At 52.6% G+C, this 13,519-nt stretch overlaps 5 protein-coding genes across 5 annotated transcripts; 3 read left to right on the top strand and 2 right to left on the bottom strand.

Moving 5' to 3' along the window:
- Positions 1-58: 58 nt before the first annotated feature.
- On the top strand, positions 59-2,574 carry BO87DRAFT_382115 (Ras GTPase activating protein IRA2; the record flags this gene model as incomplete). Its single annotated transcript, XM_025624590.1, has 4 exons — positions 59-263; positions 331-464; positions 512-2,354; positions 2,414-2,574. 4 exons carry the CDS (start codon positions 59-61, stop codon positions 2,572-2,574), a joined length of 2,343 nt encoding a protein of 780 aa, XP_025484512.1.
- Positions 2,575-4,107: 1,533 nt separating this feature from the next.
- On the top strand, positions 4,108-5,943 carry BO87DRAFT_372252 (SEC14 family lipid-binding protein). The gene is made up of 3 exons (XM_025622236.1): positions 4,108-4,483; positions 4,701-4,824; positions 4,901-5,943. The coding sequence occupies exons 1-3, from the start codon at positions 4,266-4,268 to the stop codon at positions 5,510-5,512; spliced, it is 954 nt and encodes a 317-aa protein (XP_025484511.1). The 5' UTR covers positions 4,108-4,265; the 3' UTR covers positions 5,513-5,943.
- A 141-nt stretch (positions 5,944-6,084) lies between these two features.
- Positions 6,085-7,038, bottom strand: BO87DRAFT_454887 (uncharacterized protein; the record flags this gene model as incomplete). The annotated part of the gene is made up of 2 exons (XM_025628599.1): positions 6,085-6,783; positions 6,862-7,038. 2 exons carry the CDS (start codon positions 7,036-7,038, stop codon positions 6,085-6,087), a joined length of 876 nt encoding a protein of 291 aa, XP_025484510.1.
- Positions 7,039-7,357: 319 nt separating this feature from the next.
- BO87DRAFT_454886 (peroxin Pex23-like-penicillium chrysogenum) lies at positions 7,358-12,401 on the top strand. Its single transcript, XM_025628598.1, has 3 exons — positions 7,358-8,914; positions 9,005-9,362; positions 9,853-12,401. Exons 1-3 carry the CDS (start codon positions 7,736-7,738, stop codon positions 12,261-12,263), a joined length of 3,948 nt encoding a protein of 1,315 aa, XP_025484509.1. The 5' UTR covers positions 7,358-7,735; the 3' UTR covers positions 12,264-12,401.
- Positions 12,402-12,632: 231 nt separating this feature from the next.
- On the bottom strand, positions 12,633-13,407 carry BO87DRAFT_297976 (peptide alpha-N-acetyltransferase MAK3; the record flags this gene model as incomplete). The annotated part of the gene is made up of 2 exons (XM_025619038.1): positions 12,633-12,908; positions 12,976-13,407. 2 exons carry the CDS (start codon positions 13,405-13,407, stop codon positions 12,633-12,635), a joined length of 708 nt encoding a protein of 235 aa, XP_025484508.1.
- Between the last annotated feature and the right edge of the window lie 112 nt (positions 13,408-13,519).

The raw sequence follows: 13,519 nt of genomic DNA, 5'->3' as shown, positions 1-13,519 counted from the left end.
GCCCAATCGTGTGCTGCTCGATCCCAGCACACCTCTATACGCTCCTTTCTTGCACATAATGTCCGTTGCTACGATGCTACAACCCGCTTCGAGAGCCTCGACTTCATCGTCTTCTTCCTTTCAGCCTGTCACACGCCAAAACACCATGTCTTCCCACGACACGCGGTCCCTCCGCCAGTCGAAGCGGCTGTCAGTCACTGCGCTGTACATGTCCATGAACGCTAAGGACAGGGATTTGGATATATCAGACGATCTGGCGAGAGGTTAGTCACTGGATTTGGGTGTGATTTTTTTCAACTTGGGAACGTTTGCTGACATTTTATGCGACAGCTCAAATATATCTGCGCGAACTGAAGGCGAAGATTTCAACGCAATCGAAGAAGAATTTCGTCCTGGAAAAAGATGTGCGGTACTTGGATTCACGGATTGCCCTGCTGATCCAAAACCGTATGGCTCTGGAAGAAGTAAGAATTGATCCGTCTCTTGCATGGGTAGTTCCTGACAGTACCAGCAAAACGAAGTTGCCAGCCACCTCGACGACGCTATAGATCCCCAGGAGGGATTCTTTCCTAACGATGAGCGAACACAGAAGTACGGTAATCTCCTCTTCCTTCTCCAGTCCGAACCCCGTCACATCGCCCACCTGTGCCGCCTAGTCTCCATGTCCGAGATCGACTCCCTCCTGCAAACCGTGATGTTTACTATTTACGGAAATCAGTATGAGAGTCGTGAAGAACATCTGCTACTTACCATGTTTCAGTCTGTCCTCACCTATCAGTTCGACAACACCCCGGAATACTCGTCACTTTTGCGCCAGAACACTCCTGTTTCCCGCATGATGACCACCTACACCCGGCGCGGTCCTGGTCAGAGTTACCTGAAACAAGTCCTTGCCAACCAGATCAATGCCCTGATCGAGCTGCGCGACGTCGACTTGGAGATCAACCCGCTCAAAGTGTATGAAACCATGGTGAAACAGATCGAAGAGGAGCAGGGCTCGTTGCCAGAAAGTCTTCAGAGATCTGTTACGGCGGAAGATGCAGCGGCAAATGCGCAGGTGCAGGCCATTATCGAACCGCGATTGAAGATGCTCACCGACTATGCCAACCGATTTTTGAACATAATCATCGAGTCCGTGGAAGAGACACCGTACGGCATTCGGTGGATATGCAAGCAGATCAGAAGTTTGTCTCGACGCAAGTACCCGGACGCTCAAGATCAGACCATCTGTACCTTGATCGGAGGATTTTTCTTCCTTCGCTTCATCAACCCCGCTATTGTCACGCCCCGATCGTACATGTTGATTGAATCGACGCCCACGGAGAAACCCCGGCGCACGTTGACTCTGATCGCGAAGATGCTTCAGAATTTGGCCAACAAACCTTCGTATGCCAAGGAGCCGTACATGGCGAAACTTCAGCCTTTTATCCAGCAGAACAAGGAACGTGTGAATAAGTTCATGCTCGATCTGTGTGATGTGCAAGATTTCTACGAGAGCTTGGAGATGGACAACTATGTCGCGCTCTCGAAGCGAGACCTCGAGTTGCAGATTACCCTCAACGAAATGTACGCCACACACGCTCTGCTGGAGAAACACAGCTTGGCTTTGGCCCAGGACCAGCACTCCCATCTCAATGAAATCCTGCAGGAGCTTGGTTCTGCGCCAACACAGGTCCCACGGAAGGAAAACAGGACCATCACCGTGCCCTTGTTTAGCCGCTGGGAGACGTCTCTTGATGATTTGACCGCGGCCTTGGATATCACCCAAGAAGAAGTCTTCTTTATGGAGGCCAAATCCACCTTCGTCCAGATTTTGCGGTCCCTCCCTCCCAAACACCCGGCAATGCGTCGTCCGCTACGGCTATATCTCATTGCGGAGAGTGCTGCGACCCTCAAGAACGATGCGGTGATGGTCCGGAAAGGAATCCGTACTATCGAACTGCTCGATCAATTGATGAAGTTGGGCGTCATCGAACGTGCCGATGACTTCAGTCTCCTGCGTGATGAGGTTGAACAGGAACTGGCGTACCTGGGCGGCTTGAAGGAGAATGTCTTGAAGGAGACGAAGAAACTGGAAGAAGTCTTTGCCACCATACGCGACCACAATGCGTACTTGGTGGGCCAGCTGGAAACGTACAAGTCGTATCTTCACAACGTCCGCAGTCAGTCCGAGGGCAAGCAGCGGAAACAGCAGAAGCACCAGGAACTCGGGCCGTACAAATTTACACACCAGCAGCTTGAGAAGGAAGGTGTCATTCGCAAGAGTAACGTGCCAGAGAACCGACGAGCCAACATCTACTTTATGTTTAAGAGTCCTTTGCCAGGCACTTTTGTCATCAGCCTGCATTACAAAGGTAAGCCATGATCTCAACCTTTTTCTTTACCATTCTATCTATCTAACCAACTATGCCAGGCCGTGCTCGTGGTCTTCTGGAGCTGGATCTCAAGCTCGATGATCTGCTCGAAATGCAAAAGGACAACCAGGAGGACTTGGATCTGGAGTACGTCCAATTCAATGTCTCGAAGGTGCTTCTACTTTTGAACAAACGATTTGCACGAAAGAAAGGGTGGTAGAGAGACGGCACCTATGGCCTCTCTTTACACTCTATCACGACGTCTATGAAACGGAGCGGATAGTCACCGGCAAGCCTCAAGACAGGCCAGCCTTTGGTCTTGGCTACTATGCCGCCAATTTGATGAACGACAATTGGTCTTGGCAATACGCCGACATGTCCCGAGAGCCGTGGCCGTGTTATCTGTTTGGATCGTCTATTCTACGTTATGACCTGGGGACGGACGATTGATTTGTACACTTTACCATGCGGCTTCCCACCCAGACGTGGTGCGGGTCGACCATGGATGCATAAGATGAGTTGCGTTTTTTTGTTTTCGTTTTGCCGATTTTGTTAAGATAGGGCTCCTATGCGGGGCAGTAATGTGGTGGGGCGACCAGCTCTGTTAATCCCAAGCGTGTGGTCCTGGACTCTTCCCTCGCTGGCTCGGGGGTGAGTGGTCATGAGCAGGGGGTTTCTGAGCAGTGTTGCTTTTCGTTTTGTCCTTGCGACGGCTATACCCCGTTGAATGATATTGCGCTTGAGTGTCTTTTATTGGGTCAGTGCGGTTTGATGAGATTGGTGCGCTGTGTTGCTTCAGCGGCTCTGGTAAGGCCGGCCGTCATGTTACACTGTGTTTATATGTACCAGTATGCCTTGGATTTAGCGTTGTGAATTCCCCGGAATCATATATTATATGGCTTTTAATGAGGATGATGCTCTGAGGTGTCTAGGCCACGAGCAGTCTGCAACACCGGACATTGTTTAGTATTATGAGATTCTTTCGACTGTAATATGATCGACCTGAGCTGTTCAAATCAGTCAATGTAAATTAGCGATCGTCGGGGATATCTGGCTAGCAATTTCCGCCGAGTGATATTCGGCCAAGTTGCCCAGACACCCACCAGCATTGGTCCAGACACCTACGTCACTGCCGCCGGGGCGTAGAATGGCAACGGCGCGACCGCCCTGAAACGAAAGGGCGCATTGGCGAAGGAGAGGCTTAGGTGGTCGCAAACCAGGGGTTGTGAGGGGTCTCAGTGAGAATGATGATCATGAAGCAGGATGTGTCCTAATCAACAAGTAAATTAGATCGATAATGAAACAGGTGCAGCCACGCATGACGCCTCAAGAGTAGTCCGTAAAGACGAAGAAGAAGAAGGGGGGAATGGAAGGTTGACCGCTTTACGCGCCACCCCTCGGTTTTTCAGGCACGCAATTCAGGCCGACTGCTGCCACTTGACAGGCCAGACAAGTAGGCAGTGAGTAAGTACAGTAGTGAGTGAGTGGTCAACTCTAGCAGTAGTAGGAAAGTTGCAGTGAGTTCGACTTGGTTTGGATTCCCGTCTAAGTTTGGCTGTTTCCGTCCCCCGTCTCATTTCTTTCTCGCCTTCTGGCTTTTTTTTTTTTTTGCCTCTTCTCTCTCCGCCTCTAGGTTAATTTCCAGTTTAGTTGTTCAATATTCTAGGCAGTTGTTCCTCCTCTTCTCCTTCCCCTTAACCGCTGCTATCTGCGACATCCCGCTTAATTGTCCCTCCCCACTCCCCTCTCTCTCCTCCTCTCTTCTTCCCCCCCTGCACCGCCCGATTTCTCCTCTTACCTCCTCCTCCCTTTTGACCATCAACTCATCCCGCCTTCGGGTCTATAACTTTCTCTTAACTCTCCCCTCCTCTTCCTTTCCCCCAACCCTCTTCATCCACCATCACCTTCACAATGGCGGCTCCGTCCAAGTACGATGACTATGACTTCCCGACCACTGCGCCGGAAGACCAACCCGGCCACCCTGGCCACACTACCCCCGAGCAGGATGCGAAGGTAGAGCAGCTCCGGGCCGAGCTGGAACAGCTTGGCTACACCGAGAGGCTGGATACTCTGACGCTGTTGCGTTTCCTGAGAGCCCGGAAGTTTGATGTCGCTGCTGCCAAGACCATGTACGTTTTTGCTCCCTGATTATGATGTGACGACTAGCGTCAGTTGCTGGAGCCTACGCGTAAGCGGGTGCTACTGGGAAAACGGAGTTGAAAGTCTCTGTCTTCTATTTTTGTCTCCTGTTTCACGGAGACTTTGTTACGAGATGCTATGCACTGTGATCATGGAAACCCGAAACTTTCGAAGCGCGCGCGCTAACAGCCACTTCTGGAAATAAAGGTTCGTCGACTGCGAGAAGTGGCGGAAGGAGTTCGGCACTGATGAGCTCGTCCGTACTTTCGAGTACCCCGAGAAGGCCAAGGTCTTCGAATACTACCCCCAGTACTACCACAAAACGGACAAGGTGCGTGACTTTGAACAGACCGCTTTTTCTCCACCGCTAGACTGGTCGAGACGCTAACTATCGGAACCCCGAATAGGATGGCCGTCCTGTCTACATCGAAAAGTTGGGCAAGATTGACCTCAATGCCATGTACAAGATCACCACCGGCGAGCGCATGCTCCAGAACCTCGTGACCGAGTATGAGAAGCTTGCCGACCCCCGTCTGCCCGCCTGCTCCCGCAAGGCTGGTAAGCTGCTCGAGACTTGCTGCACCATCATGGACCTGAAGGGCGTCGGTATCACCAGCGTCCCCTCCGTCTACGGCTACGTCAAGCAGGCGTCTGCCATCTCCCAGAACTACTACCCCGAGCGCCTGGGCAAGCTTTACCTGATCAACGCCCCCTGGGGCTTCAGCAGCGTGTTCAGTGTGGTCAAGGGCTTCCTTGACCCGGTGACCGTGAACAAGATCCACGTTCTCGGCTCCAACTACAAGAAGGAGCTGCTGGCTCAGGTCCCCGCTGAGAACCTCCCTGTTGAGTTCGGCGGTACCTGCCAGTGTGCCGGAGGCTGCGAGCTTAGCGACATGGGCCCGTGGCAGGAGTCTGAGTGGGCTAAGACCCCCAAGTGGGCTGTCCCGAAGGAGGCTGCTGCCGAGGCTTCTACTGAGGCTGCTGCCGAGAAGGAGGCTGAGGCTCAGGCCACCGCATAGAGGCTTTTGTGTCATCAACCGGTTTGTTTCTGTTTCGGTCTAAATCTTGGATCAATATGGTAAAAGCTTCAGGCACTATCTTGCCGATCTATATCCCTTCTTTTGTTTCTAGAACTGTTTTGCTAGGAAGAGGTACTCCGCGGGCGCCTGCCCACTTTTCTTTTATATTTCAAGATACGTGCTGGAAGGGTTGTTGAGAGTTGTTCTCGGGGATTCCGCGGTCCTATTATAATGTGTTTTGCTTTTGGTCGTGCTTGTTTTCCTTTTGCAGTCAGATATCAAACACCATATGAGCGGCGCGAGGTGCTTTTTATAGATTGGAGCCGGGGCAGTCAGTAATAGGGGACAGAAGATAAAAGTGTTACGTGGTCAGGATGCTCTAGGTAGAACCAGGGTATACACTCATATAGCGTTAGAGTGAACGTTGCAGAGCGTGTCCATCAGATCTTTCATTATTGTAAACACATTGTAAACGGATTGGTATCATCCTAAGACCCCAGCAAACGCCGACCTAAACCCATAGCAGAGACGATAAACAATGCAGTGGTAAGCAGACCAGCCTAAACAAATACTCATTTCTTGTCTTCCTTCTTTTTCTTCTCCACCACCTCGACAGCCCGCCCAGCCCTCTCGGCCTTCCCCAGCGTCGAAGAAAGCGCATTCCCTTCCGTCCCATCACCACTCGTATCCACAGAGACCCCCTCACCCTGAAGCCGCAACAACGTCCGCAACGCATCCTCATACACCTCCGCCATCTCCCCACTCCGCCACCTCTCCGCCTCATTCTCCGTTCCCAGCGAGATCTCCAATTTCGCCCGCGACCTCGTCATCGGCCCCTTCCTTTGAGTCCGTGTCGTTGTCGCCGTTGTGCTCGTGGTCCCCGCATCAGCCATCTCCGTATCCCGTCCCGCACTCTGCTCTTCTTCTTCTTCTTCCTCCTCCTCCTTCATTTCCTCCTGTCCCTCCCCTTCCAAATCCTCTAATTTCTCCTCCTCCTCATCCTCCCTCAACGCCCTCCTCAACTGCTCCGCATACGCCTTGGCCGCCCGGCCCGGCGCATCCCGTCTCAACTGCGCCACCGTCGTCGTCAACGACTCCAATTGCGCATACAGCGATGTTACCCGCGATGCTAGTTTCCCGTCGTACGCTTCGTATTCTACTTGTTCGGTGGGGGCTGTGAAGGCTGCTGGGAAGGGCCATTCGGGAGATGTGGAGTCGAGTCCGTTGATGCTGATGGAGGGGGAGGCGGAGTTGAAGGTGCGGTTTATGTACTGGATAGATTACAATGTCGTCGTTAGACATTGTGGGATTTATATATATGTATGATCTGGAAAGGGATAGGGTCTTACCTCATCGACTAATTCTCGTACGCGCTCGCGCATGGGATCCGGTCCATCGTTGGGGTTCGCGGATGGAGGTAGGTGGAGGTCGAGTTTTGCTCGTGAGAGCGCGACGGTGTTGGCGTATAGGTAGGTGAAGTCGGCGGAGGATTGGAGTTCGATTTTGCGGTGGTGGTCGGTGGACATTTTTTATTCTTCTTTGTGATTTTGGTGGAGTGGAGGGAATATGGGTGGTAGTGGTGAGGAGGGAGGGGAATCACGCGTCGTAGAGTATGTTTGATGATTGTTTGATGCGGAGATACTAACTTTACGATAGCAACTATCCCTCTTTGCTGCCTAAGGCACCAAGGGACACAACAAGTGAAAATGTATGCCTCAGGCATTACACAGCGTCGATCGCCCCGCAAACGATGTCATCATTGATCGAAATCGGGAAGGTGAAGTTTCCCATTTTCATGCCTTGCTTTACGAACGAACTACTTACTTTTTTCTTTCCTATCATCATCTTCTTCTCCCAACCAGGCAGGTTCCGGTGGGTTGTTTTTGTCGCACCATTCCAATGGTCTAGGCTATAATCTTAATTGGAGAGAAAATCTTTTTGCTTTATATAGTAGCCTCTGCTCGTGCAGGCTCCCATTATTACTTATTCTAATTGGAGAGGTCCCCTTTTAATCTCCAACTAGTCACTTACTTAGTTGTTTGTCTTGTCTCACATATAACACTTATTCATTTACTTCTATCCCTGCAGAATGATGGGCTTATTATCGCTGCGATGATCGGATCCCTTTTTCTATCTTATTTCAGTTATATTCTATAATTACTTTTAAGATCGGTCTCAGCTTTTGATACAGTGGTTGGTAAGGCAGGCAGGCAGGCACCTACAATGGACATCGACCACTCCAATACAACTGCCAGCTCTATCGCCCTCATCGATAATACTGCGCCCCGTCGCCGCCACTCTGAAACTCCCACCGCTACAACAAACGGCGGCAGCCACGTCTCCCGGAAATGGACGAAAAGGTCAATTCGCGGCGAGCTGAAGAAGCGCAAATACGCTAAATGGCAACCGGATCGATTGGGGCTTACGACCGATGATGAAGACAACAACTACAGCTGCAACAACAATGAAGAGGAGGAAGGCATACCGTCATCCAGCAGACGACCCTCCGAAAGACCAGAACCGTCAGACCTCTTTACTACAGAAACAGCAACCACCACGAGCCCTCCCCCTTCGCAATACCAAAGTCGAAGTGACAGTCCCAGCCAACAACAACAACAACCCTCCCCCCCTTCGCAGGATGTCAGCGCCACGGATTTCGCCCCAGAAAGCAACACTCTCGTCACCACTCACACCACCACTACAACTACAGGGGCTAACGCCCCCAAACTCACCGGCCTAAAACCCAACACCGAGCTCGACATCCTCTACGAAAACCAACGCGGGTGGTTCTTCTTCGGCATCCCGCTCTACTCGCACAGCTCCCTGCTCAACTTCGACCCCTCCGCCTGGCAGACCGCCGACCTGCGCGACAGTCCCGTGGACATCACGAACGCGCAAGTGCCCGATCCCAGCTGGGTATGGGCGTGGCGGTCCTGGTACGTTGATATGTCCGGCGACGTGGACGACCAGGGATGGCAGTATTCGTTCTCATTCAAGTCGACGGCGTGGCATGGTTCGCATCCATGGTTCCATTCGTTTGTGCGCCGGCGCAGATGGGTGCGGGTGAGGACGAAACGGTTGGTGGATAGACATGGACGGACGGAGTTGGAGATGGCGCATAGGTTGAATGAGGACTATTTCACGATTCACTCGGGGAAGAAGAAGAAGAGGCCGGTTAGTGAGGTCGGTGGGGGTGAGTATGGGACTACGAGTTTGGGTCGGACCACGACTGCGACGACTTCAAGGGAGATGGAGGAGGAAGGGGCGCCGATAGAGGAAATAGCGAATATCCCGGCGTTGATGCACGCGTTGAGAGTAGCGATTGTGGATCGCGAAAAGGTGGATGCGTTAGATCGGTTCGTCGACGAAGGCGGGGAGGAGTTGTTTTATTTGGATGAGAAGGTATGGCCCCCCCATACCATTACCCGTTCCCTGCAAATATCCGAACCAGCAGGAGCAATATGCTAATTGTGATATGTCATGAACATCCAGATCCCCGAAATCATGTCCATGTTCGTCTTCCAAGCCTCCCGCTGGCACTTCGTCCTCCACCTCACCGACGTCGTCGAGTCACTCTCCCAACAACTCTCCTCATCCAGAGGGGACGGCGAAGCCACCGAGCTGCAGCGCAAGCTGGATCATCTCCGAAAGGCCACCGAAACAGCTAGACGCCATCTCACGGGCCCGGGTGTCCTGCGCATCGAGAACCGCAAATCGAGCATGGAGATGCTGGATTTAACTCCCGTTTCGAAGCGCGAGAGTCTTTTGGCGAGATACTCTGGCCGGTTCGAGTTCAAGTCAATGGATGATGGAGGGGAGATTAAGGGGATTCCTAAGGAGGCGGAGGTAGGTAGGGAAGGGCATATTTTTCAGTATTCTTCTTGATTTTGGTGTTCTGTCTGGATGGGGTTGGAGTTTTGGGGTGGGCTAGTATTGCTTGGTTAGCGTAGGAGCTGTATTATTATGCATCTGTTTATTGTTAAAATGTATTCATATCATATAAGTCATCTCAAAGAGCAGTCAGTATACGGAGTAAATGCTTGGCACCGCGGAGGTGCGGTAAAATGCCAACCACGACCGCCTACCTACCGCCTACCAACCCCGGCAAACCACCCCAACCCAACACCTAACTAACTAACAGTAATAATAACTTTTTTGGCTCCGAAGCTCCCCTGCCTCTTCTTCCCTCGGCCATTCCGATCTCTCTACGACCACGACCCCGGCCACCACGCCTTCCAAGTTCCCACCCCCCCGCCGCTTGGTTGGTGTGTCACTCCGATCCCACATGTTATCTCGTGGTCGACCGTGTCTGAAAAGACGTAGTCTATCTACCGTCTTAGACACCGTCGCGGCTAGTCCCGAAGAACCTCTCCTATTCTTGTACCCTCGCTGGGTGGGTTCGGCTGTACGACAACACCGGAGACTTGTTTCCTCATCAGGTCCTTCGCCGTGTGGAAATGGGAATGTATATAACGCTGCTGCTCGGAGGAGGACGGTAGCGAAGCCGCCACCAGCGGGACGGAAGCTCTCGTTTGGGAGCTCGTCGAGACGGTGGGTTTCGACGACGGCGGCGGAGGCTGCTGTTAAGACGGAAGTGAAGCAGGATGTTGTTCCGCCTGAGCAGGGGAGATCAGTAGCGGCTCCGCACAAAGGGAAGCGTGGTGAGGAGAATGCCGATACCGGACCACCTGCATCCATCTACAATCAACTAGACAATGACCCGCAAACCGAGGTGAAGAGCGAACGACACGTCTTCAATATCTTCTCCGATTTACAGACGCGACCTGTGCAGCCGACGATGGGCCGGAAGGGTATGAGATCGTCGGCTGGTGAAACGCCCGTTATTGCGCTGAAGCGACTATCGCACCGCGACCGACGGAAGTTGAGATATCGGCTGTTTTTGACGAAGCAAAGTCAGGGTCGTGATAAGGCGAAGAATAATCAGTGGAATAAGTGGACGAAGATCCGGGAGATGTTGGAGGAGATGCACGAGGATACGCATGTCTGGGCGAAGAAGGGCGTCAAGCAGAAGGAATTGCTCGTGCCGGAGGAGACGATCGCGCTGTTAGCCGGCGTCACGGACATGGCGTTGAAGGAGAATGTTTGGTATGTGCCAGTGCATAATGGGTGCAAGGTGCATGTGCTGCGTCCGTTGCAGAGCCAGGGTCGGTTTCGGAGAGTGATTCTGTCTGGTTCCGAGCGGGTGGTTGAGTTGGTCAGCGATAGGATTGCGCAGGCGAGGAGACTTCAAGAGCAGAGTGACCCTCTGGTCGATATTCAAATCCCGCTTTTCCCGATCATCCCGTCTATTGAAGCGATGAAGCGCCAGGGTGCGCCCGTGCCGCTGGTTCGAGGTGTATGGGATATACAGTCGGCTGTCAAGCAGGCCGCGAAGCTGCATATGGTTCTACCTGCTGGGAAGAATTTGTCTGGGATTAGGGACTTCGCGGAACATGTGGAGGAATTGACGAGGTCAAAACCTTCGTATAACTCGAAGATTCCCTATTCGCACCAGAAGCAAGTGGCGCGGGCTCTTGTGCAACTGTTCCGAAATGAGGCATATTCCAGCTTTATGTCGACGGCGGCGCTGAATCGAGCGCTGTCATATCTGCTCGACCATGAGTTTCTGAACGCCGCCCGCGACATCTTTCTCAAGTCTGAACACCTTGCGACGGTGGATACCTTTAATATCCTCCTGAAGTCTGCGGCTAAGAGGCAAGACCTCCGCTTCTTCCGGCAGTTCTTGCTGGCCATGTCTCGACTGAGCATTCGGCCGGACCCCAACACATGGCTCACCCTGCTGGATTGTCTGGTTGCTCCCAAGGCGAAAGCAGATCTCGTCACATATATGCTGCAGCGCGGGTACCTGGAGAACATGGGTGCGATGCGGACGGCGCTACACCTGACTCTGCCCAACACGTTCCGAGCACACTTAGAAAGTGGCAAGAGCGTGGATTCATTCATCAGGCAGACCGCCGACTCCTGCGGAGATAGCTGTTTCGCTCCATCTTTGATCAGCCAGATGTTCGGTGTCATCGTCCGGCTGAAAGACTTTGCTGCCCTGGACCGGTTATTCGACATCTGCAAGCAGAACGACCTAACTTTCAACAGTGCTACCATCACCCAAATTCTGTCTCTTTTCCGAGCAGACATGCCCACCGCTCTGCGGTATCTCTTCCGATGCCTAGAGCGCCCCGAAACGAAGCTCGAACGGCACGCATGGGAGCGACTCTTCCTGGTCGCCTTCAAGGGCCAATACTACAACATCTGCCGGGTCCTCTGGAGGTACGCGTGCATGTCCGGAAACGTGACATACAAGATGAAGCGCACGGTCGTGACTTCCTTGATCCGCAATGTGCCCCGAAAGCCCGAGACCAACGTCCACACGATCTGGGATGTGAGTGCGGGCAAAGTCATCGTGGGACTGGATCTGCACCGTCCCGACCATAAGCTCCAGACCACCGTGCTCGACAAACTACCCCGGGAGTATCGCACCAACCCCATCGCCTATTTGAGTTCAGGCTACAAGCCCAGCGGCGAAGAGCGGGAGCAGCAGATCCAAGTGGCCTCTGCGCTCACGCAGCATGATATCGAGATCGGTTCCTGGCATCGCCCGCAGTTTCCTCTGCTGATTATGTTGGAGGCCGCCTCGGTCTTGGATCAAGAGTGGCGGAAGGTGCCGCGGCCGGTACACTGGCTGGTCCAGAATGCCATTCGCGTGCCGGTGAGAAAGTCGATGTATCCGGCTTGATCTGTTCCCTTGTTATTTGCTCGATTGTGGCTTCACCATGGCCCTGTTATATATACACATCTTGTACATTATGCCCTCCCTCCCGTCCACCCCACATAACATCACATAACACTCTGTACATAGACCTGGAACCACCCCACCATATAGAAACCCAACAGCAATAGATTGTATCTATAATAATCCACAACCCAACCCCGCACACATGCAATGCAATGCAAGCAGACCAAACCAGACCAACAAATCCACATATATATCTTCATCATAGCATAACATAGCATAGCATAGTCATTACAGTCATTCACATCCATCCAAGAAGGAAGAAAGGGGGAAAGGTATCCAAAAAGAGTAAAGGTAGGGTAAAAATGACCTCTACCACTTCCCATTTTCATGCGTCAACGCCGGCTCCGGCGCGGTCACCACCGTGTCCGTTCTATCCTCAATCAAGGGGTAAGGCGGCCCTGTTCGCTGAGCATACGGATCCATATTCGTCCGCATCGACCCAACCCCTTCCTTCAAGTACAGCACAAGCCGATACGCCGAGTTGCCATTCAAGTAGTACCGATGCAGACGCTTACTCCGCAGGAACCCGAGTCGCTCGTAGAGTTTTATCGCGGCGGTATTGGTGGTTTCGGTTTCAAGCACGATCTGCAATCAATGGATCGTTAGTGGAACGTGCACATGCATTTAGCCATGGAGAACTTGAAGGAATTACCTCATCCGCTCCTCTCTCCACCATAGCATCAATGGCCATACGAGCCAATTTCGTGGCTATCCCCTGGCCCCGATACTCCTCGCGCACGGCTAACATGGCGATGTATCCGCGTAAGGGGCCCCCGCGATGCGGCTCCAGTTTGCTCACGACGACGCCGACCATTGGTGAGGAGGATTGGAGCTCGGAGTTGTTGTCGTCCATGGCCATGAAGCAGAGATCGCCCCATTGGTAGAGGAAATAGCGGTAGACATAAATACTGTAGGGTTCGGAGAGGTCTTTGGAGATTAATTGGCGCATGGCGGGGACGTAGGTGTCTTCGTGGGCGGCATTGTAACGGATATAGCGGAGGGGAGTAGTGGTGGTGGCAGTAGTGGTATTATTTGTTGTTGTGGGAGTGGTGATAGCATCTGTAGTAGGAGGAATGGAAGTCATTGTGGAGAGGATGAAGGACTCGAATCAGAAGAGAGAGCAGGGCATGAATGGAGAGAAAAGGGAAGCCGAAAATAAAAAGAAGTGATGACGTCCCGCACATGTGATTTTCCGG

This window comes from Aspergillus neoniger (assembly GCF_003184625.1).
Source record: "Aspergillus neoniger CBS 115656 unplaced genomic scaffold BO87scaffold_2, whole genome shotgun sequence".
NCBI classification, from domain to species: Eukaryota; Fungi; Ascomycota; class Eurotiomycetes; order Eurotiales; family Aspergillaceae; genus Aspergillus; species Aspergillus neoniger.
This window is presented reverse-complemented; position numbering and strand designations above follow the sequence as displayed.